Genomic DNA, 24,470 nt, shown 5'->3' with positions numbered 1-24,470 from the left:
TAGCAAGACCACTGGTGTCTGTTCCTATGTAAGGGAGATGCTGCCCTCCATTTGAGCAGAACTGCCGCTCCGACAGAAGCTGGCACCTCTTCAGCAATACCTTCTTGGTGAGAATTGCTGACCAGAGCTCTCGCTTGTGAGAACACCCATAAGTAGTGCAGGGACCTGCTCGAGTTTTCTGCTGACAGAAAAGGCAAGATGGGGCCCTTTTCATTTCTGGATCAGGCTGTCTGGTGTAATTTTGTGTAGCTCCATTTATTTCAGTGGACGTGCTTCAGCTGATGACCTGATCCTCTATTCCTCTTCCAAAGCATTACCTGTCAGGTCATGGACTGAAATTAATACAAGTGTTCTACGTGATTTCCATATTTTCAAAAGCAAGAACCAAGTGAAAGATCAGGGAGGGGATAGTTTTTTCCTTAGAAATGGAAATAACTTGGGAAATCAAAAGAGGAAATAAAATGACTTCTCCCTGTTGAGTTAGGGAATATTGCTTTCCCTCATCTCATTAAAAATTTAAAGCGCTCTTGTTTTTGAGCAGGGTGAATTAGTAATTAAGTGCTATAATCAACTTGTGTAAACATAATATTGAAGGAGAGTAGCAAATTAATCATTTTGTTGGCTTGTCTTACCCAATTAATGCACCTTTTACTAAAGGCCTTTCTGTCCTGTTGGGATGTTTTTTTCTTCTATTCCCTTAGAGTATTTTGGAAATGCAAAGGAAGGAGGTAGTTGTTTTTAGGTACCACAGTGTATGCAGGGAGTGTGTTAAGGTGCTGTGGGCTTTCCTTCTTTTTCTTCAAAAATTCCTCATCTGTACAAGTATAGGTAGAGGCCATCCTTGGGCAAGGCTTGGAGGCAGCTTTTGCTTTTCTTTGTAGTGTATTGGCTGGGTATGGCCTCTTTATTTAATTCTTTCGCTTTCCTTCCTGGATAAGTATATCATCAATCTATATTGAAAGGACGTGCTCCATAAAAAAATTACCCTAAATTTCAGTGCATAACTCATATACCTATTGTTGGAGACAATATTCTGGTGGTGAAAACGGTTGAGTCTTCACAGTCCATTCATTTCGTGTGTTCTCACTTCTGACTGTCAGCAAAGTTATCAAGCAATGTCAGGGACAGTTTGTGATGTGGACTGTGCTGCTTGCTGAGAACCAAGCTGTTTTCTGCACGAACAGCTGAGATGTCCGATGACTGGGGGCTATATTTTCATCCAGGGCTGGACTCAAAACAGTGATTCAGCAGTAGAAATGTATCCCTTTACCTCTTTCCGTGGTGTTTTGACACTGAAATACATCTTTGCCTAATTGACAGGTTGTTTTTTGTTTTGGTTTGTTTTTTGTTTTGCTTGCATAGATAAGTTAGATTCAATACATCATGTATGAAACCACCAAGATACTGGCAATGCCTCTGGCTTTTGTATAGAGTCAGCTGCCTTCTTACCAGAAATCTTTAGAGAAATATAGATGAGAGAGGAAAAATTAAAAGGCGGTGATTTGATGGCCACTGTCCAGTTCCTTGTGGCCTAGTGTTTATGGTACAAAGAGTGCCTTTTTAGTTAGCATATTTTGGCCTTACTGTCAGAAGTCTTAGCACTTAGGATAAAAAATGGATGAATCAGGACTCCTTTTTTGCCCTAAGGATGGTCCTTTTGCATTAAAGCTGAGAAATGTAAATGCTTCTGTGTCTCTGCCAAGCACACAATGAGCTTTCAACCAGTTTGAGAATATTTAGAGTATTTTTTTTATTCACTTTTCAAAAGCCACAATAAATATATGAAAACATTTTTACTTTCTTTCAGCTGAATTCAGTGGGCAGTGTTCACATATGTTTGGAAATCCTCTCGTGGTGGGAGTTAGGTCACACGTACAAGCACCACCACTTAGAGAGTCAAACAGCTGAGATGTGGCCGTAGCTGATAGCAGGATGCTTTCACAAAAGTGCTAAGAAAAGTACCCTCTGTCTTGTTGCTGTTTACTGACATGTGATACTGGTTGACATCTGTTGCCCTTCTCATTTGAGGACTGTTTGCTTTACTGACTTTAACATTTCCACATTGCTATGCTGTTGAAGTGCAGATACACAAATCTCCTTGGAGTCCCCAAGGTCTTTTTATGAGAAGCAGAGCTGCCATCATTTGATATCATCCTGCTGGCTGCTTTTTATATTGGAGTTGAGAGAAATAATTCTGTTGCTGTTAAATGTTCTTGGTGGAGTGCTATGTCTATTGCTATATGTTGTCATACATTTGATGTATTATCAGATTAGTACATGCTGTTATGGTAGTGTTTGGTTCATTGTCACATTAGATGATTTGTAGTCGTTTATATATCACTTGAAATTATTACAGGTAAAAACTTGTCTAAGAAAATGTCAAAGTTTGTAGTAGCGGGTCATATAGCTACTAAAATGACAGATGATAGTAGTCCATAATCATAATGCAATATTCTCTGTTAATGTAAATCAGCGTTGCTCCAGGACTGCAGGGGGCTGACACCAGTTTACTCCAGTGCCCTGATCCAATCAAGCACTTAGGTACATCATTTAACTTTCAAGTAGGCCAGAAGTTCAGCTGAAGACAAGCAGGACTGCCCATCTGCTGAAGTACTTCACTGGATCGGAGCCCAAACAGGAATCTGACACACGGTTCACTTGCAGATGACACATCTTGAAATGATAAAGGCTATTATGGCTCTCGCAATTGGCTCATATTATTACCCATTCAGAAATGAGCTGTGGATGCTATAGGTAATAGTATACAAAGGCTGTGTCTTTTGTTCAGTGCTGGCCTTTCTGTGCAAACTTAGCATGCTCCAATTTAAATGTCATCCAGTGCACAAATGTTCAGATTTGGAATTTCTCAGTAACTTCAATGACAAGGAAAGGCAGCTGCAGTAAGTCTGTGTGATACATGGGCTACAACAGAGCTGTACCCATTTACATTAGCTGACTATCTGGCACAGAAGTACTGAAGTTGGAGGCAACAATCACAGAAACCTAATACTTAAAGATATGGCCGTATTATTTTTCTAAAAGTGGGTAATGAAATACCACGCTAATGAAATGACATGGAGCGTAGCCTTCCATGTGGGCATCAGTGAAAGTCATTGTGTTGGGATATCAGGGTGGCTTATCTGTTTATTAATTCTGTCTGAGAACGGTGATAAAGATTTTATTACTTATTCTTAAATTTATGAGGGTGGACTGAAAAGGCAGCAAAGACCTCAACAGTGCTTGAATGACCCAAGAAATCTGTTTAATTTTCTGTATTTGTGTTGAAGATGCATTCAGGTTTGCATGTTAGTGTAGTTCCACTGACTTCACCCGACTTTTACATCTTGCTTGTGCACGCCCGCTGACCATGTTAGAAGCAGCCATATGCATGTAAATAAAATCTGTTCTGTGGGCTCAGCACTTAGATTGTCATGCCTTTTAGCTTTTAATAAACTCACATCAGCTGATGTTGGCAAAGAATAGGAGGCAGTGTTTTGTTAATCTGCAGCAGTTGAGACTCTTACTAGACCAGGAGTATTCTTCTCATCTGTCGGTAAACCCAAGACCTGGCAAACAGGAGAAAATAGGCTGACTAGAATAGGTCAGATTCTGCTGTTGCACATTTATGGAACAAGCCCCGATATGACCACAGCTGTGGAGTTTATGTACAGTTAGCAGATTTTTTGTTTTCAAGCAGACGAAGACTGAACAACTTGTAGAACAAATTGTGTTTTTAATATCTCTACCTTACCGTTATTCTAGCTTGCTGGCCTTGTCTTGAGGAAAACCATAAATATGAGGAAGCCATAAATGTGTCTTTATAGTAGACAGATGCTTTCTGTAAAACGTACAGTGATCCATCTCCTTTCTATTTTAAGGCCAGGTTTTACCCACATGCTCAAAAACATGGCTGAAGTCATTTGGACCTTGGACTCCCCTTCTGTCCAGGCCATGTAGGCAGGGAAGAGCGTGATAGCAATATTTTATGGGAGGTTTGAGTACAAAGGAGGATACCATGCATCCTTTGTAACTGTCAGTGGCCAGCAAGGTCCTTTTCAGAGTGTCTTGCTTAAATAATGTTTGAGATGTCAAACGAGTTAAAGTCTCCATGCCCTCACCTCTTCAATAGCTGAGCAGAACAACCTTCAAGTTATGCACTAGAGAATTGGAAACTCAATCTGGCTACATTGTGAGATTAATTTTCCATCTGGGATTTGCACTCTTGCTATGTCAGCGCAGGGGATCAGACTGTTCTGCAGCAAAGCACGAGCGTGTAGAGTCACTGCACTGGCTGTCTGAAGAGCTCGTGGTCTTTTTGTGGTAAAGTTTTGAAGAATGTCATGATCACTTACTTATGGGATTTGATGCCAGTAGTTTGTATCACCTGGGCATACTTTTGCCATCCTATATCTGAAGGGTTTTTACCATATAAGTATTGCCTCATCCTTTCTACTAAAGATGCCTAGAGGGTTTTGTTTCTCAAAATTTGCCCTATTTTGCCCTAATGTAGCTTAATAAGACTCTTACCATCTAAACATTTCCAATGCATTTCATTTCACTGTGGTTTATGTTAAGTAGTATTTCTTTATTCTCTTTTATATAATCATGGATTGGAAGTGTTAGAGATCCCATAAGCCCTATTAGTTTTATTAGCAAGAAAAGCCAGTTGCTTTATTAGCATACTGGCTTTCCACATCTTCAGCATTGGAATCCAGTTCTTATTCTCCTTTCTTTGTCTTGCTAAGTCATAGGTTCTTGCTTCCTTGATTTCTTAGATATAGACATAGATCACTCCCAACCCTTGCTTGCTTTTGTGTTCTGAAGCAACTTTTCACACCCACAGTGCTTAACTATTTTCAATGCACAAGTTAATACTAGAAATTGGACAGTGACCCGTAGAGACAACCCATATAAAATTGCTGTATGGTTCTGATTTGTTTTTATTGGGACAAGTGTCCACGTAGTGATTAACAGACCATAATTGTCACTCTTGAAGGAAATATAAGCAGAAAGGCTAACCACTAACTGGGCATGGAAAAGCATAACTTGCAGATTTTTGCACAAAGATATTCCTCCAGGTTAGGGTTGAAAAGCACTGGGGGACCATGAATAAGGAGGAGCACAGTGCCCGTATCTTGCTGTGCCTTATGGGAGCGGACAAGCAGCAAAAATGAGTTGCATTGTTATCTTTTACAAGAGCAGTTTTCAGCTAAGAATAATTTATAGGGATTGCACTTCATGCGTAATACTCCTAAGGGTTGCATTCCCCTGAACATTACTAACCTTCAGTACATAATGGCTTTGACCCACAAGGGACCTGTTTGTGTGAGCACCTCCTATAAGTTGCTGTTTCTCACTCAGCTTCCAGATAGTCCTTTACCAGGCAGAGATTTGGGGAAGGAGTGTGGGTGTGGAAGGGCTGAGGGGAGCACCTTGCTTTGCCAAGGAATAAAGTGATGTGGCAGGGCAGGCTGAGGAATGGTTCCAACAGGCTGCCCAGGGAAGTGGTGGAGTCACCATCCCTGGAAGTCTTCAAAAGACGTTTAGATGTAGAGCTTAGGGATATGGTTTAGTGGGGACTGCTAGCGTTAGGTCAGAGGTTGGACTCGATGATCTTGAGGTCTCTTCCAACCTAGAAATTCTGTGATTCTGTGATTCTGTGATCTCACCTGCACAGCTGCGTTGCTTCTTCTGGAGTTCTGGAAGCACAACTGTCCCTAGGGGACCTTCCAAGGCAAAACGTTCTGGGAAAGAAAAATGACTTCTAATCAGAATTTTTTTTTTTTCCTCCAAAGAATCTCTCCCGGGCAAGAATGTGTATGGAGGGCCATACTGTCACCCAGCCCAACCTCTCCCTCCCGAAAGTGGGGGCTGAAGAATGATAATGTGTTGCGTTTGGAAGGTCCTTCGTTGCCCAGCCCTGTAGCTCACAACTGTGTTAAACTCCTTGGATGTATTCAGCAAAGTATTTCTGAGTCTAGCAGCCTCGTGTCAGACTTTTGCTTTCAAAACGTCTGGTAAGAATTTTTGCAAAATTTTCCCAGATTGGCTTCTCCCTGTCTGTTGTCATAAAATAGCTGAGGTATTTAATCCTGTATCTTTAGACTGGACTGGGGGAAACTGTGTTTGAGCGTCCTACAGCTGATAAATTGGATGTGTTAGCCTCAAGGATGGAAGCTGGCACTTAGCTTAGGTGAAAGAGATGAGTAATGGCCCTAAAGATGCTAAGCTGTTTGAAGCTCTTCTAATAAATGGGGTCTTTTTGTGATGAGCTATCCTCACTTTCTTTGACTGTTTGGTATAAAAGCTTTGTATATACAAGCACATTACTCACTATTTACTGGCCGTGGTTGTAAGGCTGTTTAATTTTGCAATGGTCCCATCTAAGGGATGATTCTTGTACTGCATGGAAGGGAGACAGGCAAGCTTTGCTTTTCGCTTTATTTGTGTGACTCTGCCCCCATGGAAACACTGTGTAGCCAGCACATTTGCCATAGGACACAAAATGCCAAACTTGCGGCTTTCTGGATGGGGAAGTTCCACTCATCCCAGAGGAGACCCAGGGGACAGGCATGGAAAGAGACTAAAGGAAACATGAGAAAGAATGTAGTTATGGTGGAGAATGGGGCTTTTTGGGTATAAAATACCCAGTATCCCCACCATCTCCCACTGCCTACATCCCTATTCCCACTCTGTTTTTTTGTTTGTTTTTTTTTTCCTGTTGTGTTCTTGCCAGCTTCTTGTTTGTGCCTCTCATTTTTTTTTTTTTTTTTCACTTTTTTTGCTTTTCTCATCTGTTGATTCTTTTTCTCCTATTTTATAGTATTCCTCTTCTGTTCTCTCTTACTTTCTCTACTCTTTCCGTATCTTAGCCCTGTGCCCACATCCTCGCATAGCAAAAAGCAAAGAGGAAGGGAAGGTTTGGGGCTCATTCAGTGTGCTCATTCCTCAGGTCTGCTCTCAAGGCTCGTAGTACTTTGGTTAAGCATTGTGGTGCATTTTGCTTTTTTTATGGGTACAGCATATCCATATAGCACTGATTAGGGTATACCAGTGTTCCTGGACTGGAAGAGGAAAGATTTATGATGGCATTGATTGCAGTGCTAAAATAAACTGCCCTCCCTTAGCCAGAGGAATATGAGTTTGTAAATGCCAGCGTTTTATACACAAAATGAAGGACACTGGCTGGGGAAGGCAGCTGCCTAGGTTAGCTGTTCAAGATCTGAAAATGGCAAGTCTTTAAAAGCAAAGAGCCAGAAAAAGTCATTTATATTAAAACAAACTCTGTCATGAGTCATTTGCCTTCTTTTTCTCTTACACACAGAGTTTGTCTCAGACCTTCTAAGGTCTGAGTAACATCTGATACTCTTTAGGCTGAACTGGCTCTAATAGGAGCGGGCTCCTGCTTCCAGTTACAGTGTACCACTTACCAGTCACAGTGTACCACGTAGAGCTCTTATTTAATGTGGGTCTTGTGTTTACAGGCTATAACTATTACTTTTTTTGTCATTTTTATGGTAATAGAAAAGATTGTTTGCCAGTGATTCAGTCGCAGCCATACTGATGAATGGGTTGGTGTCCTGAGCAGTGGCAGCAAAGAGCGGCCCGAGAGGGGCTTTTACTTTTTGCCTCATTCATTTTTCTCGTGCAGCTTCAGCCATGCCCCAAGGTCACAAAAAGCTGGTCACTGTGGATGGTGTGGGAGTGGAGAGCTTGAACACATGTGGAGCAGAGTTTGTTCCCCAAGGGCTAGGGTGTAACTTCGCAACACGCTCTGATTAGGGAACATCACGTAGTACATCTCCCTATAGGAAGATGAGAGGGAGCCACATGAAGCAGAGAGCTGTAATCAGCACCTCCTTTGCCTTCTGGAAAGAGATTCACCTCCTTTTCACGGTACAGCACTTGGCCAGTTTCTCAGGTTGACACAGACAGGTATGGATGCAGGTGCCTGGCAATTCCTCCCGTACCATTACCTTATTCTAACCATATCACTGAGTGTTGCTTTACAACTCTCACACAGCTCGCATATGAGCTGTGTGTGGTTTTTCTCCCCTTTTACTTTAGAAGAAGTGACACCAAAGCATACACTATCTGAAAAACACAGCCTCTCCCTTTTCTTCTTCCCCTCCCCTCTGTTCCCATGTTTTGGTTCAAATATTTTACCAGGTGCTACAGGTGGGAAAATAGGTTAACTGCAGCTAGAAAATACAAAAGGTGTATGAATCTTTCACGTTTAGTTAACTGCTTGTGCCAAGGCACACACAGACCTGAAAAGGGAAGTTGAAACCTGCCGAATGTCAGAAAAGCATTGTCCCACTCAAAAGTTTACAGGGAAAGTGTTTGAGCATCCCCAGCTTGCTTGGGAAAGGATAACCTTCCAGCCCACTGCTAAAAGTGACCTCACCTTAATTAAGCAGCATGACTCTTGTTCCCCCTAGTGGCTAATTACACAGGATCTGTTTCACATGAGCGTTTCATTTGGCTGCCTTTAAACTTTACTGCCTAATTTTTCCTCCCATACACATTTTTGCTATATTTTGTAACTTTCTTAATTTATCCTAATGTGGACAGTTGCCATTAGATGGTGATTTCAGGAAGCAGGCAAATATGCAATGGATAATAATTTATATCTGTAGCACAGCAATAGGATTTAGGGATGGAGAGGAGAGTTTCTGTACATTTTCTGTCCAAGCATGCTTGATTTTTTTCTGGGTCGTTAGCAGTAAGGGTTAAAGAAGAAGGGCTTTTCTGTGTTTATCAGCGTCCCAGTTCATATTGTAACTCCTTAAGTATGAACAGATACCAATGTCCAGAAATGTTAAAACACCTCAAATCAGCAGACTTGTTTAATGTCTTTGAGATAAGAAATGGATTGCCTGGCTTTACGGATCAAACAAATACCATATAAACTGTAGCACAGTATTTCTTACCGACAGGGGAAAAAAGAGCTGTATTTGCCAATGTAATTCCTATTAGCAGCCTGGTAGTGGGAGATAATACGCAAGCTGAGTGAAGTTCTGTTATCAGCTGTACTACTTCAAATGTAACGTAGACCACTGTAGTGCCAAGCTCTTCTGAGTTTACTTTGGTGTTAATACGAGCAGAATTTGTGAATGAGCAAACAATAGATGTTACCTGACTTGAGAATCAGAGAACATGGGTTTTATTCCTTTCTTTGCCACTGATTCTGTCTCTGGCTCTGGGCAAATTGTTTAAATTGCTCTTTATTCAGCTGATTTGTGAAGTAGACCTGGTGATGTTTAAGTACCTTATAGACTAGCTTTAGAGTTGTATTAAAGGTGATAGAATGAAAAGTGCAAAGAAAATGTATGGCAGTGTTAATGGTATTGCTCTGGTGGATTAAAACAAGTAAGAGTGGAAAGGCCAGCAGATGCTGACCCACTTGCACTTAATCAGAAAATCTTTTGACTTCACTGGAAAACAAAAGCTTACATTAGAACTGTAACTAGTTTATTATGTGTGGTAGTTTTCATTGCTAATATATAATATGAAAGATGGCTCATATAGTGTGGCATGAATACCACTCTGAAGTTTGTATCAGGTTTTAATATTAATATTTACAGCATTCATGACCTTTAAAGGTTGTGTTATACATCTATGATGAAATGCACTTCATATGCAAAACTCTTGTTTAAAGTAAATATTTAGGTAGGAAAGGGAGACCACATCCTTTAAAGCACAAATTTGGTCACAGCTTGTAATGGCAATTCCTCAGAAACAGCAAAGGCTAATTCAAGGTCAGCATTTTCATTCACAGGCTTGTAGCTTTAGGCATCTAAAGCTGTATCCTACAAGACACTGAGAGACTGGATGTTCCTTTTGCTCAGGGATTGAGCCTTCCCAACTGCAGTTAAAGTTATTTGCTGAAGACTTGTGCAAATCAGATGTTAGCCTTTTTTGACTGCAGGATTAGCACAAAGAGCAGATGCATCTTGTACTGTTGAACATTTGTGATTTGTCTCTGAAATTGGTTTGTGGCAGGCCAGTAATCCAATGAATGTAATGTAAAACAGGATAAGACTTTTATTTTTTAACCTGTATCCTTTTTCTTGCATGTCTGGGTTGTATTTTTTTATTATTATTATTTTAATTAAGTTACTGAGTTGTAGAACGGCCTGCATTCCTTCTGTTCCTGTAAAACTGAAACGACTGACAGCTTTACAGGCTTACAAGGTTGGAAGAGGAGGGGGTAGGATGGGATTCTACCAAACCTCTCACTTAGTGAGCATAAGACAACAAGCACTTTGTTGTCTTTTCAAGCACTTTGTTACTGACCTAATCTGATTTTGCATCTTCACACATTATTCTAAAATCAGAAACCAAGCCAGAGTAGAACAATGGGCTGTTGCACTTAGAAAAGCTGTACAGTAAAATTAAGACTTCCCTCAGACAAAAGTAACATAATTTCCCTCCCCCCATTCTAGACTTGTCACAGCCAAAGAAATACCTTTGAACAAAAACTAGCTATATATATATATATATTAATATTTGCTGTATTAAGCAATTTCCAAAGTACAAAATTGCTGCTAATGGGAAAGTAAAACAAATCTGGGATTTTGAGCTGGTGCAGTGTTCGTGCAAGTAATTAGCCTCTACAAAAGGAGCATTCATCTTGAAATGACAGATAAGCGCAAGGACAGGACTGAAAACTGTAAATATGTTAGCACTTTAAGCGAGAGCACAGCTTCAGCACTTGTTACTCCCATCAGCTGCTGTAAACAATATGGATCTTTGAAACGATCTCTGCTGAGATCTCAGCACAGTAGATAATGATATAGTTGTTCATTTTTGCTTCTTCTGTTTTGTTTTTTTCTTTCAGAAAGTGCTTTCTGCAAAGAATAGGCCTGTGATAGTGCCAGCACACACGCTTATCTCTCCCCATGAGGAGACCCCGTGAGGCCTGCGGGACCCTGGGGGGAGTAAAGGCAGAGCTGGGCTCTGCCTGTCCCGATTTATGCACAGGCAAGGAACAGTATGTGCAGCTGCAGTGCAGCTTGTCCTGTCGTGGTTCCGCCTCTACCCCAGCCTAGGAAAGGCTCCCTGAGGTCACCCAGGCTCAGCTCACAGTCAGGACGTTTCTTCAAATCCAGTTTTAAAAGAGTCTGTTCAGGTGGTGGGAACAGCTTTGCTTGTGTAGCTTTGCAAAGGGTTAACAGCTTCAGAGCAGGAAGAACGGAGGGTTTCATGTTGTGAGAACTGCTTACAATAGGAATTAATTTGAAACCAATAAATCCACTTAGCAAAGGACACTAAAAAGCTTGCATACCACGATAACTTTTAAACATTCGGTGACCTCGCTGAGGTTCTGCTTGGTGACCTACAAGTGAAAAGCTCTGTGAGCCATCTGAGCCTCTGCTATTCATCTCTTCTCTCATCTTGCTGTCTTTAAATAAAAGGCCAGATCCTCAGCAGCAGGAGTTGACTCAGTTCTTAGCATCAGCTGAATTGTAAAGCACAAAGTGTTTTCTCTTCGGTTGTGCCTTACATTGGCTAGGTTTCCTGCCTGAGTGTTTGATATTAATCCGGTGGTGTTACCGATTCCCATGGCATATATGAGGAACAGAGGTGCAGAAGGCTTGTGTGACTTCTCCAAGATTAAAAGCCAGGAGCTGAGGATCCTACTGCCCTCCTTACAGCCACAGCAGTGCGCTAGGAGGAGCTTTCCTCCATAGGCACTTCAGGAGCAGCAGGTTAGAAATTTCTCATTAAATTGAGGGAAGGGGCAAGGTTTGCCTGGAAATAGGAGCCCCGAGGTGCAGCTAGCTGGGGGCTTCTCAAAAACAGGAAACATGGGGGGATAGTGAAGAGCCCTATAAAAGCAGAACAGTGACCAGCTGGGTGTTACAGGGTCAGGATGCCCCTCTGGGGGTTTCAGCGTCGTTTGTCCTGGAGATACAGGGACACCTTCTAAACAAGCTCACCAGTCCCCTCACCTAGCCAAAATCTGGGTGAGGGCAGGTCGGGTCTGTCTAGTACCCTCTTTTCTGCACGATCTCAACTTTAAAGATAACCCCCGGGGCAGGATGGTGCTGTATGAGATCTCGGGCTGCGAGCCAGCCAGACTCTGCTGCCTCTCGATGAGTCACTCGCTAACACGCTAACTGCACTTTTAATTCCAACTGGTGTGTTTTCAGACACAACCAGCTATTGTTTGGGGCACAGTCAAGTATAAAATCTGCTCTTTTTCTATTTGCCAAATGAATACAAATGCTTTCTTAGAAGGTCTCCTAAGGAAAAAGATGCCTCAGATACCTTTAAACGTTCCTGCTGGCAATGCTGGGTGGCAGGTTTAGATTTGCTCGTTAAAAGAGGTTAAGTAATATTGCTGCAGTCAGAGGCTCTGTATGGCACTAGGGCAGGAGGGGATTAATAGCCCTTGGTTTTGGGTTTGTGTGGAAAAATGCCAGGCTTGACAGATAGCTGGGGTAGTGATGAGGGTAACTTCTGACATTTACCCACAAGAATGGCTTCTTCCCAATGCATCATGTGAGTTGGTGCCTGCAGGTTTATTTTTCTGTGCAATAAATGTAATTGCAGTACACAGAGGGGTTGTGTACTTAAAGGGGTTCCTACTTACAGAGAAGTTTTAATGACAGAGAACTTTACCATTTCCAAATGGTCTCCAAGAGATACAAGCCTATGTGTATAGGAGCAAGTGGATCAGAACTGGACAAGTTCACATCTTGGAAAAAAAAAAAAAAAAAAGCAGACCGTAAGGAGTTTCCCAATATTTTAGTCTCATTTGAGAGAGGCTGGTTTCTGACCTGCAATCCTAGGAATGTGTGGGATGTGTACTCCTGCCCTGCAACACCTGCAGAGCAATTTGTGCCGTTTCTGATCCATTCAGAGGCTTTCCCCTCCACCTCTGGTTTGCCCAGTGGGCAGCCTTGTAAACAAGAGAGAACCTTTCTGGTAACAGAGTGCTTGAAGGGGAAGCTGGGAAGGAGTCGTAGAGGGAATAAGGGAGGGTCTGCCTGACCAACACCTACACATTTGCTGAAAACAGCCTGAAATAATTGGGATGGACCTTCAGTACCACGTGTAGGTTGCTGTGTTGTATCTACTTGGTGTAGTACATGGGCTGTCTCCCGTATTTTCTTCCTGTATACCTCTTCTAATGTGACTATTGCAGTTTCCTCATATAAATCACTGAAGATCTGTATTTTCCATTAAGATCTAGAAATTAACTGAGACCATGTAGTGTGGACTCAGCCAAGAGGTCTTGAGTTCATCATGTTTTACAGGAGCATGCACATCACACAGGCTAGTATTGCTGGGCTGGGAGAGGAATGAGTTGTGTGCTTAATGCTGTTTGCATTGAGGATGTCACCCTCAATCCTTATCACCTGTCGGCTGGAATCCCACAGTCCAGGTTGGGATCCTCCCTTGCTGCTGCTAGAGCACATTTGGGGAACAGACTGGCTGTCCCATCCGTCAGACCAGGCTTCCCTTGCTATCTAGAGATCAGGAGCAGCTTTCTAAAATTTCCTAGCAATAAGTATCCAATATGTGGAGCAAAGGTGCCTTTCAGGAACAGCACACTTCTTAGAGAACAGCTTGTGTTTGTTCACCTGATCCCTCAAGAAATGTTTATAGCCAGGGGCATGTAAGCTATAGCTAGAGTTTTACTGGCAGACGTGCAAGTAGCACTTGGTGAGTAACTTCTCATCTCTCGCTGCCTCTGTTTTTCAGACCTAGAGAAGACAGGATGCTGCAGCTTTTAACAGAACCAGACAACACCAGCAGCTGGTCAGTGGTGGAGCCTTGCTTCAGCTCTTGCCTAATTTAATCACTGGTTGATTTGGCAGAGAAAATCACTTTCTGGAGCAGCACGCTAGAAGCATCCTTGCCTGTAGCAATCATGGCAAGGAAACCAAATGCACTCTGCAGTAGGCAGTTATCCTCTCTGCACTGTGCTTCACAAGGGGGAACGGTTCTTTAGGCTTAGCAGATTTCTGATATCTTTTAGGTTTTACTTTCTGCATGGTGCACTTTGGATATCTCTAAAATACCACTTATCTGTTAAGTAATGTTTTATTTTCTTGTAGGTAGAACATCTGCAAGGTTACCAGAAAGGTTCTCTTCCTATCTTTGTGCAGTTCTGCTCTGCTTTAACATCTCAAGCTTCTAATGGTTTACAGTAGTGAGAGACTTTTTTTAAAGGACTTTTGTTTTTTATGAGCCCATGACCAGAGTAATTTCCCAAGTGCAGTCCAGATTGAGTAAAATGAAGCATATTTCTGAGATTTTGTTTTATAGTAAACCACACATCAGATTAACTAGATAAAAATAATCCCAAATCAAAACTCACGGCAGGGTTTTTCCTCATTAACCTCAGGTAGACACTGGAGCATGACAAAGAATATATTTGAAAGATGAGGGGAAAAAGGAAAGTTTCCTCAGAACGTGTTTGAAAGATGCGAATGAATAATTAGATGAAGAATGAAATGATGCATGTACTTTTGTTTTCTTGATGAAGTAGCCATAAAGCCAAGTGTAGTCAGAAATTGTTTTCATGACAAAATCCCAGCTAGATAACCCCCAAAATGCGAAAACTTACCGAGAGGGAAATGAATGAAGAGACGTGTGCAGATTAATTAGATCAAAAAAATGTTTTGACAGCATAAGTGAACATATGGAAAGAATTGAGAGAACCCGATCAAGTTCCCAATGTGTAAATGATGCCTTAGCCATAGCTCATAAAGCAAATACAGATGCAAAAAAAGAAAAAAAAAAAAAGAAAAAAAAATAGAAAAAGCAAAAGCCCCCTTTCCTATCCCCTCCCCCCCATAAACCCCAACCCATTGCCAGATGGCAAATAAAAGTTTGAACTAAGCAAGGAAAGCTGTGTGTGAAAAGAAATCAGCTGAATAAATCTGAGTTTTGCACCTTAAAGGAAGTGGTACAGTTCAACAAAATATTGTGTCAAATACACAGCCGGGTGTCAGGATATCCTGTGTGGATGCTTGGTCTTCAGCTTCTCTGTTCTACCCTCCCCTGTGCAAACGACTCCTCCTGCTTTCTGTCCAGCTCATTTCTTTTGTTCTGTGGTTTAGAGCGGAGCCGCACACCTGTCCTGCCTGCCCCAAAGGTTTTCGCACCTAAAATTGAGCATAAAAGCATTAGGACGGATAGTGCAAGCAGAGGGGTGAGAAAGGAGCAAGAGAAGCAAAAGGACTTGCTCCAGGTTGTGCAGCAGAGCAGCGCTCCCATCACCAGCAGCAATGAGTATGGACAGGGCTGATTTAGCTCTGTGGCAGTCCCCTTCAGTAGGCTGTGATGTAGGAATCTGATCTTTTACTCCCAGGTGAGTTTCCCGTTACACAGAACTACCTGTCAGCACAACGTTTCCAAGCCCAAGAAGCGGGTTAAATAGATGTGTTTTCTTGTGTGGTTGGTATGGTCAAACCTTCTCGGTCTGTTGCAACAGTGATGCTGTGTATGGCTGATAAATCTATTCCACCTCAGAAAGGCATGAGGGAATTGTACTGTCTGTGCTGGCTTGTGGTGTACTCAGGGAGCCTCTGCTGTGGTGGCACAGCTGCCAGCAGCAGCATAGCCACTGCATGGTATATGACATAGCCACACGGTGTGGCGAGGAGGCAGAGTGTGCCCCAGGCTGGTGGTGGGCACCAGGCGCAGCTCTGTGCTGCTCTGGTTGCATCCTGGCAGTATCTGCTAGCTTAATTTAAAACTGTCGTGGATCTTCATCCGCAGCATTGTAAGGTGGACATAAACTTGATGAATAATCTGTGCGAGCTCACGGCTGGGTGCGTGCGACCGAGCTGTGCCCCAGCGCCGGTGCAGACTGCGTGGACGGTGCCTGCAGACTGTTGATTCATGGCACCCAGTGCCAGCAAGCTGTGAAACTGGACCAGGAGCGAAACACTTGGGTTCTTTCCATTGGCCGGGTAAGCTGAAACCCATGCTAAGCTGACAAATCTGCATCCAAGTAGCTTTGGACACTAAGAGTTGCCAGCAGCGGAGCCCTCACAGAGCAAACTGCTTAATTATTTGATAGTCAAAGGCAACTTGGGGGAGTGCAGAGTCAGATCAACAACAAAACAGCCTATATTTAGTAGCAGTGTGGCTGGAGCTTAGACCCAAACATAGTTTCCAGCTGATAGATGATGTGACAATCATAGCTGACCCTCATCCCATGCTAAATTTGGTCTGCAGAATAAGTAATTAATATCATCGCGAGCGCGACAAGCCACCCTTCACAGCAGCTGCCTTGCCACTGCTGCTCCTCTTATGGCTCTGCGGGCTGGCCAGCTTGGCCAAAACACGAGCTTTGTGTGTGACACCGAGCTGCTGTGGGCACGGTCTGACCGACGGCCACGTTGTCTTTGAACGGGATCAGAGTAGGTGCTCTGGAGGTAGAGGTGGTGCCGTGGCCTCATCTGCACTTGTCTCATCTGTTATGTGATCTCTTTTCTGTTTGTTCTTGTCTCCGATGCTAAGGAGTGAAAACCACCCTCCCACACCGCCGGGGAGGTCAAGTGATACGTACTTCAATCAGGCACGGAGGGCAGGAGTGGGACTGAGGCCGCCGTGTGCCACCCACGGTCCAAAATTAGAGACAAACCTAGAGTTACAAGCTGCGTGCACAAGCCAAATCGAGCCTGCAGGGAAACAATGGGTTCAGCCTATTTTAGGGAGAGGTAACTGAACCTTAAAAGAGTTAATTACATGTTGAAAATAACTTGGGGAATTTATTGCACTTTCTGTACCCTGATTCAGTGCTTGAACCGGAAAACCACCTTGTCTCTGTACTGAGGCCCCATCCAAGGGCTGTCCCATTGGCCCTGTCGACTGAAGTTGGAAAGTTATTGTTAATAATGGTTTTTGGTGTAATAATGTGGGGCATCTACGCTACCTGCCTGATTCCCCTTCACCACAGGAACAGTCTTTAATAAACAAATGTTTAACATTTTCTCTTAAGATGGACCAATGCTGTAACCTAACATATGAATAGATAAAGGTAGTCAGATTCAAAAAGCCAGTCATTCTTTCTGGAAGACAGACTCGAACTGAAGTCCTGAGCTGCTGTCCTGCTCACGGCACCTCCACCCTTCCATCCTCTTCTCCCTCCTTCACTGTAGACTCACAGACAGCAAACAGCTCTGAGGCTTGATACTAATGCAGCCATCTATGCTGGAACAGAGCAAAAGGAAAATACAAGCTTGTGTGAAATTTTCCACCTTTTCACTAAATGAACGAGAGCCAAATTTTCACACTTTGGTCTTAGGTGTGAAATTTTTGCTCGGCCCTAGTATTTATCCATAATGTGTTTTAAAACTTGGCTCCCTCCGTTCAGAATACCACAGAGAATTGAGTTACAGATTTTGGGCTTTGTGCATGCTGCCAAGATCTGCCCCTATAACTCAAACAAATTTAAAGGAAGGGGGGGGGGGGGAAAGCCACTAGAAAAATATTGTATGTGGTCCATCACATGCTTTTTTCATGCAGTCATATACCTCTGAAAAGTTCTGCTAGGGCTCTGTTGCATAAATGAGTTCATGTAACTCCTGTAAGCATAGATAAGATGAATTTTGCATCTCCAGGCTATTGAGTAAGCAATCCCTAAATGAAAGCCTGTAAGAAGATAGCAGCCTTGCTTAAAAATCTTGAAACACTTTAAAAGTATTTCTTGGACATCAGCATTTCAAGAAATCTATTTATTCCCCTCAAATCCAAGTATGTCTGTGACTGGACTTCTTAAAAGGATGTTAGCTAGCAGCTGTTAGCTTGTGTGTACGGAATGGAGATGGGTGAAGGAGTTCTTCACTGCTGAAGAAAGTAAAGTTTACTACATGTAAATTTTACAGTAGTAAATTTTACTTCATGTAAATTTTACAGTAGTAAATTTTACTACTGTACTTGTTACAGGGACTTAAAAGTGTAAAGAAGGTCGGTCTGTTACTTTGAAGGTACTTACACCTGTTGAACTCTACAAATCAAAACAAATGTGGTGGGGGAGAGTGCTCTTAAATATCAGTCTGTTGTAAATGGACCAACTTTTAAATTTTCCTCTGATGCTGGGTCTGTGATAGCAGAGCTCTACAAAAACACAAGAGTCCAGACTGACCTGAGTGGAAGTCTGGATAATGTTGTCAAGGGGAAATTTGTATTTTAAAGCTCTCTGTGGTTCGGAAATTGAGACTGATCTCCTGTGCGAATGCTCCTGCCATTCTCAGGAATGCCTGATGAAGGATGTTTGCCTGTACAGCTTTCTCACCACTCTTGGCTGCAAGAATGGCAGCTTGTGATCACTTAGTTTGTATTACTACAGTAAAAGTGAGTATAGTTTCCTTCTTTTGCCTAAGTACCAAGATGAGGTGAATTACCAACTTTGGCTTGGAAAGAAGAGCAAGCCATGCATCTCGTTCCAGCTTGTTCCAAGACTCCTGAATTACTCCTGTTACAATTTCTGATCCAAAGCTGGTTTACAGCAGTTATTTTTCATCCTTGCCATCATTCCTAGATGAGTCATTCTTGGTACAACTGAACCACGGCTGTCACTGGACAAGCTATAAACCAGCGTCATTCAGAGAGAAAACATGATGAATTTGCACTTGAGTACACCTCTTGGTTTTCATATTGCCTAAAGATTCCTCCTCTAAGTAGCTGGCACGCTGTTTTTGTAACCGAAGCGTGGTGTGCCCAGGCAGTTTGGTGAGCTTTGATGTATGCTTTTATACATGCAGGCCAAATGCTTTCAGCCACTGAAATTCTGCAAACTTTAGATGATAGATAGCTGTTTTTACTGTTAATAACTACACTAGTTAAAAGTCCTCACATTTCTTGAGATTTTCAGAATGAGTAATTGGGCAGAAAACAGCTGCAAAATTGCATTTGTGCCTGAAAGCCTCATCCATTTAACTTTGGATATAATTTTTAAAGTACCTAAGTAAAGCAGAAGCCTAAGTTCTGAGGGGGACTGATGTTCCCAGCTCATTAATTTCCGTGGGATTTAGTTGCTTCTTTGGTTTATCTTAAACCTAAGGCTGATGCCCGTAAATCTGATTTTTCTCATGTGATGTATGCTTTTGAGGGCCTACATCCCATTAATTTTTGGTAATACTCAGCTACATAAGTCTGAGTCTCTGTCCAAAAAAAAGGCTTAAGGACTGTTCACAGGTAGGCTAATCTTCCTTGGCTCCCTCTGTAGTCCTGAGGGAGATGGGCTGCTCTTGTGGGATGTGCAGGATCGTGCCGGGTGCTCTGAGTCAGCCCTTCCCTGGGGAATCAGAGGAAAGCTGTCCTCCCATGTAAAGATAACCCCTGTAACACCTGTGTGCTCCTAATGCCAGCCTGACGTGCCTTCCTGGTGTCTCCTGGCATGACAGAGGAGGTTGCTGCAGTGCATCTCCCACATAGTGTTAAAACCTTTTCTTTTCTCTTATTAAAGGGGCAAAGGTTGAAATTTCCAGATGTTATATGCTGTGTCAAAAGAAGGTTTTGTCCCCCTTGAGGGTGGTGCTAGAGAACTGGGGACCCTTCTGTTTGCTCTACAGCTTGTAAGCCATGGTAAGGCTCCGTACTTCAGGGGGCGTTGTGGTGGGCCAGCTCCCCAGCCCCGTGGGCCATTTCTGCCTTGGGGCCGCCCTGATGTCAGCTCGTGCTCAAGAGCAGAATTCGGCCACCAGCACTGAGTGAATTGCTCCAAATGACAGTGGCCCTCCCAACTGGGTCACCCTGTGGCCAGCAGAATGGCACCTGGCTCTGAAATACCAGCAGGCCTTGGAGATTTTGGTTCTCTGGGCCTCTGCCTTCGGTCCCGGGTAGGGTAATCCCATGGGGCTAACTCCCTGTGGTGAGCAGAGTGTTTACTGGCTTCTATCTGTCTCAGCGTTGACACTCTAACAAAAGGTTGGGAATCATGAATGCATCCCTTTATTTCTGCTCCACAGTGCCTCTATTTTTTTCTGTGTAAACCCTTCACTTGCCTCTTGCCCAGCCTTTAGAAATGATGATCAAATGCGAACTTTCAGGGTTTATTTATAGCATAGCCTTTATGGAAAGAAAGAAAAGAAATGATTAAAAAGCAATTTTACAAAATATTTTGTTTTAAGAGAGAATTCATTGTGTTTAAATCACTGTATTCATTGTACTGTCTAGACTGGCAAACAAAGAAGATAGAGCATCATTCAAATTAAGATTGTGAAATTCTTGGTGACTGGAATTATGGATTTGGATGTTGACCCTCAAACAGACTATTTCTGAACAGCAGCATTATCATTTTGCTATATTTAAGGCTTTGTTAGGGACAGAACAGTGCACAAGGTTGATCTGATTCAGTAATACGATTCTTATGTTCCTTTGTTTCTGATTTCATTATAAATTCATATTTTTAATGTTCTGTTCTTCTTTGTCCCCAGAAAATTGTTGAAAAGACTCTCCTCTGGGAATAAAGTATTTGTTCAAATGAACAATGATCAAGCTGACTTTAAAGAAAACCACACAACCAAAATGCAAATTAAGAGAGGAATTAATTTAGGATATTTTGAGCAACCTAGAACAAGTGGGTTGTTGAAAATTGCTGGCTGTGTATTTCTTTAACATGGTACTTGACATTATCGTGGTGATTGCTGTGAGACCTAATGCTGTGGATTTCTGAAGACCTCGATAGGTTTAGCAGATATAAAAATACAAAATATTTATATGATGAACTGGAAGAGACTGCTTTGGCATCTTCCTCCTTACCTGTGCTTAAAAAATGAGCTAAATGTGAGCCAGCAGAAGATAAGCAGCAGCCAGGCTGTGTTTCCTGATTTATGTCAGGCTTAGAAGGACCCATTTTTGTTTAGGGAACTCCTAGTCTGTCCTGCTCCCAGCCCCATGGTGTGGTGGTTTCCCCCTCACTGCCTGTCCAGACCCTCTGTGCCAGAGATGGGGCCGGAGCTTCTGGAAGGCTACAGGCCTGTGTCACTGTGAGAGCAGCTTATTTCAAGTTTTGGGAAGTCACAGGGAGAAGATGAAAAATTAAATGTGAAGAGAAGCTTCGTGTTTGGGGCGAGATCAGAGTTTTAGGACGCTTGCTGGAACTTTTTGCAGTTTGACATAACACTGGGAGCAGTGGAAACTCCAGCTCCCAGGGAGCTTAGGAGGCTTTCATCAGCTCCGCTGGCCCTTTGAAGACCACCACAAGTGGTCTGAAAGCTGGTGTGTTGTGGGTGCCTGATGTCTTGTGGGGCCTGAGTGGTGTGACAGCGGCACAGGTGGGAGCTCGAGGATGTGCCCATACAGCACCCATACCCACTGCGGTGTCTGTGCTCTCTTGAACCAACCTGAGAAGACCTTTAGCTAGATGAATAACGGTGTAAAAATAAAACCTGGCTAGATACATGTTTATCTCAGAGGGCTGGCTTATTTCCCGAAGAAGTAGTCAGTGCATTTTTCAGCACTGAAAGTTGTAAGAGGCCCCAGAGTAACACACAAGGTTAGGGGGGAGTATTTATGGCAAAGCAGAACCTTTCCTGGGATCAGCGCTGTTCGTGTCCTCTTAGCGCTGCCCGGCATGGGCCAGCAGCAAGTGCACCCTGCCGGTGTGCACAGGGGGAATAGCAACGCCTGGCCCTCCCTTTCGTTTTTGTTGCACTTGAGAAAAAAGTTGATTTTTCTGAGACATTTGCACCCTATCAGGTGGTCCTATTGTGCTTTTTTTTTTTTTTTTTTTGTGTGTGTGTGTGTTTTCAGTAGCACCTGGGCAATTCAATAGGTGTAAAGCAAGGAATTGAAAGCTCTGTAACTCTTCCCCTTGGTGAGAATGCTTTGAGGGGCTTTGCTGTGCAGCATGCAGGATCTCTGCCTTTGTCTTATGTTTTCTGTGTTTCTCCTGTAAGACAGGAAGCTGTCTTAAAAAAAGATATCTGGTTGTATCAGAGGAAATTGTCTTTTACTTTTTTTTTCTTTTTTTCCCCCATGTTCATTCATTTTGTGAGCAGACTCAATCCATCTGGCCATGTAAGGGGGTTGTAAACGATGGACTGTTGCAAACAGGAACAATGCTTGAGCTAGTATCACTTGTTAAGGAGCAGAGAATAAATGCTCATTTCTCTTACTGGGAAAGATAGCAACCTTTCCCTGCCAGTATTTTAATCTGGCTGCTGTGCAGGATCTCTGTGCCAGCAGGCGCACTTGTCCCAGAGAAGAGAACACAGTATCTCACTGGAAGTGTTATTTCAAGGGTGTTTCTTACGGAATCCAAGTACAATCAACTTCTGCACGTATGAAAGAGTATAGGCATATCAGTGCACAGAAATACTCCTCTGCTGTTCTATCAGAAGCTCTAACAGTAAAATGCTGACCACCATCACAGGCAGTGCTTCTTGCTTTGGCAGAGCCACAGTTTTATCCAGCATTTAATCCCTTGTACTCAACAAATGTAGAAAGTTAGGTGTTCCACATTTGAGTAGTACGTTTGAATTGGCAGTATAAGAAGATTTGTTGATGCTGAAGGATGAAGCAAACGTACCCAGAACGTGACAGGTAATAACAGCACAGGTTCAGCCAGCCAGGCAGAGCGAGGGCCGCCTGCGGCTTTGGCACACGAAGGCATCGCAGGCACCGTGTGCCAGCTGACCTGACACTGCTGTGCATGGGAGACAGGATCTGCTGGCCACGTACATCCTGGCATTTAGGTCATGATCCTATTTCTTTAACGCAGGGGAAATGGGAAACCAGATGTGACGTCTGCCAGTCACCTGCTTACCCGCAGAGTCTCCCTGCTTATTCTGGGTTGGTGAAACTGTGCTTACATTGCTCATCGGCATTGTAAAGGTCGGCGAGTTCCTCAGCTGTATGCTGGATTAGTGGAAGGCAAAGATTCTACTACAACAGATATAACAGACTATAAAAGCATCCAGCCCTTTAACAAATCTGGTTGGAGCATTTGACGAGATGGCTTCCAGCAGAAGCAGCTTGGCACAGACAGACTGTTCTCCACTGGTACCCTCACAGTGTTGTGCTTTAGGCACTAATATTAAAACAATAGGCACTAATATTAAAACTTAGGGTCCTACTTAGAAACTATGACTCCTGGTAGAGATTTGGTCAGACACTTATTCTTGAATCCTGATCTTTTATGTTTAACACTGCTCCATCTGAAAACTATGGCTATAATGCTCCTTGTGAAATAACTTCAATTTAAAATAGCCTGAGCCTGCTGCCTCCACCCTGGCCCAAGAACTTGAGCTTGCTTCTCTGCTCACATCGGTGATCAGTGTCTCATGCAAGTGGGATTGCTAAGGAAAATCCATAGGAAATCAGAATCTCATAGAAATTGGGAAAGGAACCAAACTGCTCAGTCCTCTTGTGACTGTCCCAGAGACTCCTTCTGGGGAGAATTTGTGACATCCCTTCCTCTGACTTTATGTTGGCCAAAAGCAAATTAGGATCAAAATCGTCTCTGACACCTTTATCCTGGAATGGGAGGGCAGCTGTAGGCTCCGTAACAGAACTTTGCAAGTCACACTGAGCTTCTGGAGCGCACTGGAGTCCTCCCTTGCTACAGGGAATCAATACTTTGGGAATATGATTAAGAGATCTCATGTAAAGCATCATTTTATTTGAGAAATCTCCCCTCCGGGGATGCAGTGTTTAACATTTCCTTTGGTTAGTGTAAATAATAAAAGATAAGTCTGTTCTGCCTCAGACTCCCAGTAAGAAAGAGGAACAGATTTTGGTTTACTGAGGGGTCTGCAGTACTTTGTTCTCATGACTACTATATAATGGGATTGAACATATTTTATGCCATCTGGCCTGCTCAGTCGAAACAAAATACATCAGTAATGTTCCGATTGGTTTTGAAACATCTTGTTCTTGTCAAAAAGTATTTTAAATCAAAACAGGCTTTTCCAGCTTGTGTTTGTCTTTTACTAGGAGGCCATGGCGAAAATGGGAAGAATCGGGCGAGTCGTGCAGCCTAACCACGAGCACAAAAGGTAGCCCTGGCTTCTGTGTGTTCACCTGTGAGAATTTGCCTCAAAGGAAGTTCATGTCCCTTTCTTTCTAGCTCTGCTTGAACGCAGTTATGCCCCATTTTTTAAAAAGATTATATGGGCATCCTCTTCAACACGGGCGAAGGAAGACACTTGCTCCAAGTGGTGTGGAAGCGCCTCACCCCCTAAAGCCCTGCCCTTGCCCACAGCTCGCCTCAGCGGCAGGCAGGGTGAGAGATGTGAGGGGATTTTAGGAGCTGTGAGCTGTGAGGGGACGTGAGGGGATGTGGGGAGCTGTGAGGGGACATGAGGAGCTGTGAGGACCCTCCGGGGGCTACCGCAGCGCTGCGTTTCCAACAAGTGACGCCGAGGCCCGAGTCACCGGGCCCGCCGCGGGGCTGAGGCCGAGGCAGGCGGGCGGCCCGCGGCTGAGGCGCTGCCCCAGGCCCCGGGGTGCTGCCGACACCGTCCTGGTCCCCGTCCCCGTCCCGGTCCCGGTCC

The 24,470-nt window shown here is 43.3% G+C and overlaps 1 protein-coding gene across 3 annotated transcripts in view; it reads left to right on the top strand.

Annotated features, from left to right (window-relative positions):
* The window catches only part of FGGY (FGGY carbohydrate kinase domain containing), a 138,182-nt gene that overhangs the window by 113,271 nt on the left and 441 nt on the right, over positions 1–24,470 (top strand). For all 3 annotated transcript variants that reach the window (XM_032192722.1, XM_032192723.1, XM_032192724.1), the window contains one exon: positions 23,911–23,972. In XM_032192722.1, the coding sequence (XP_032048613.1) occupies positions 23,911–23,972 (62 nt within the window). The remainder of the gene's footprint in view (positions 1–23,910; positions 23,973–24,470) is intronic.

This window comes from Aythya fuligula, chromosome 8 (assembly GCF_009819795.1).
Source record: "Aythya fuligula isolate bAytFul2 chromosome 8, bAytFul2.pri, whole genome shotgun sequence".
Lineage (NCBI taxonomy): Eukaryota > Metazoa > Chordata > Aves > Anseriformes > Anatidae > Aythya > Aythya fuligula.
This window is presented reverse-complemented; position numbering and strand designations above follow the sequence as displayed.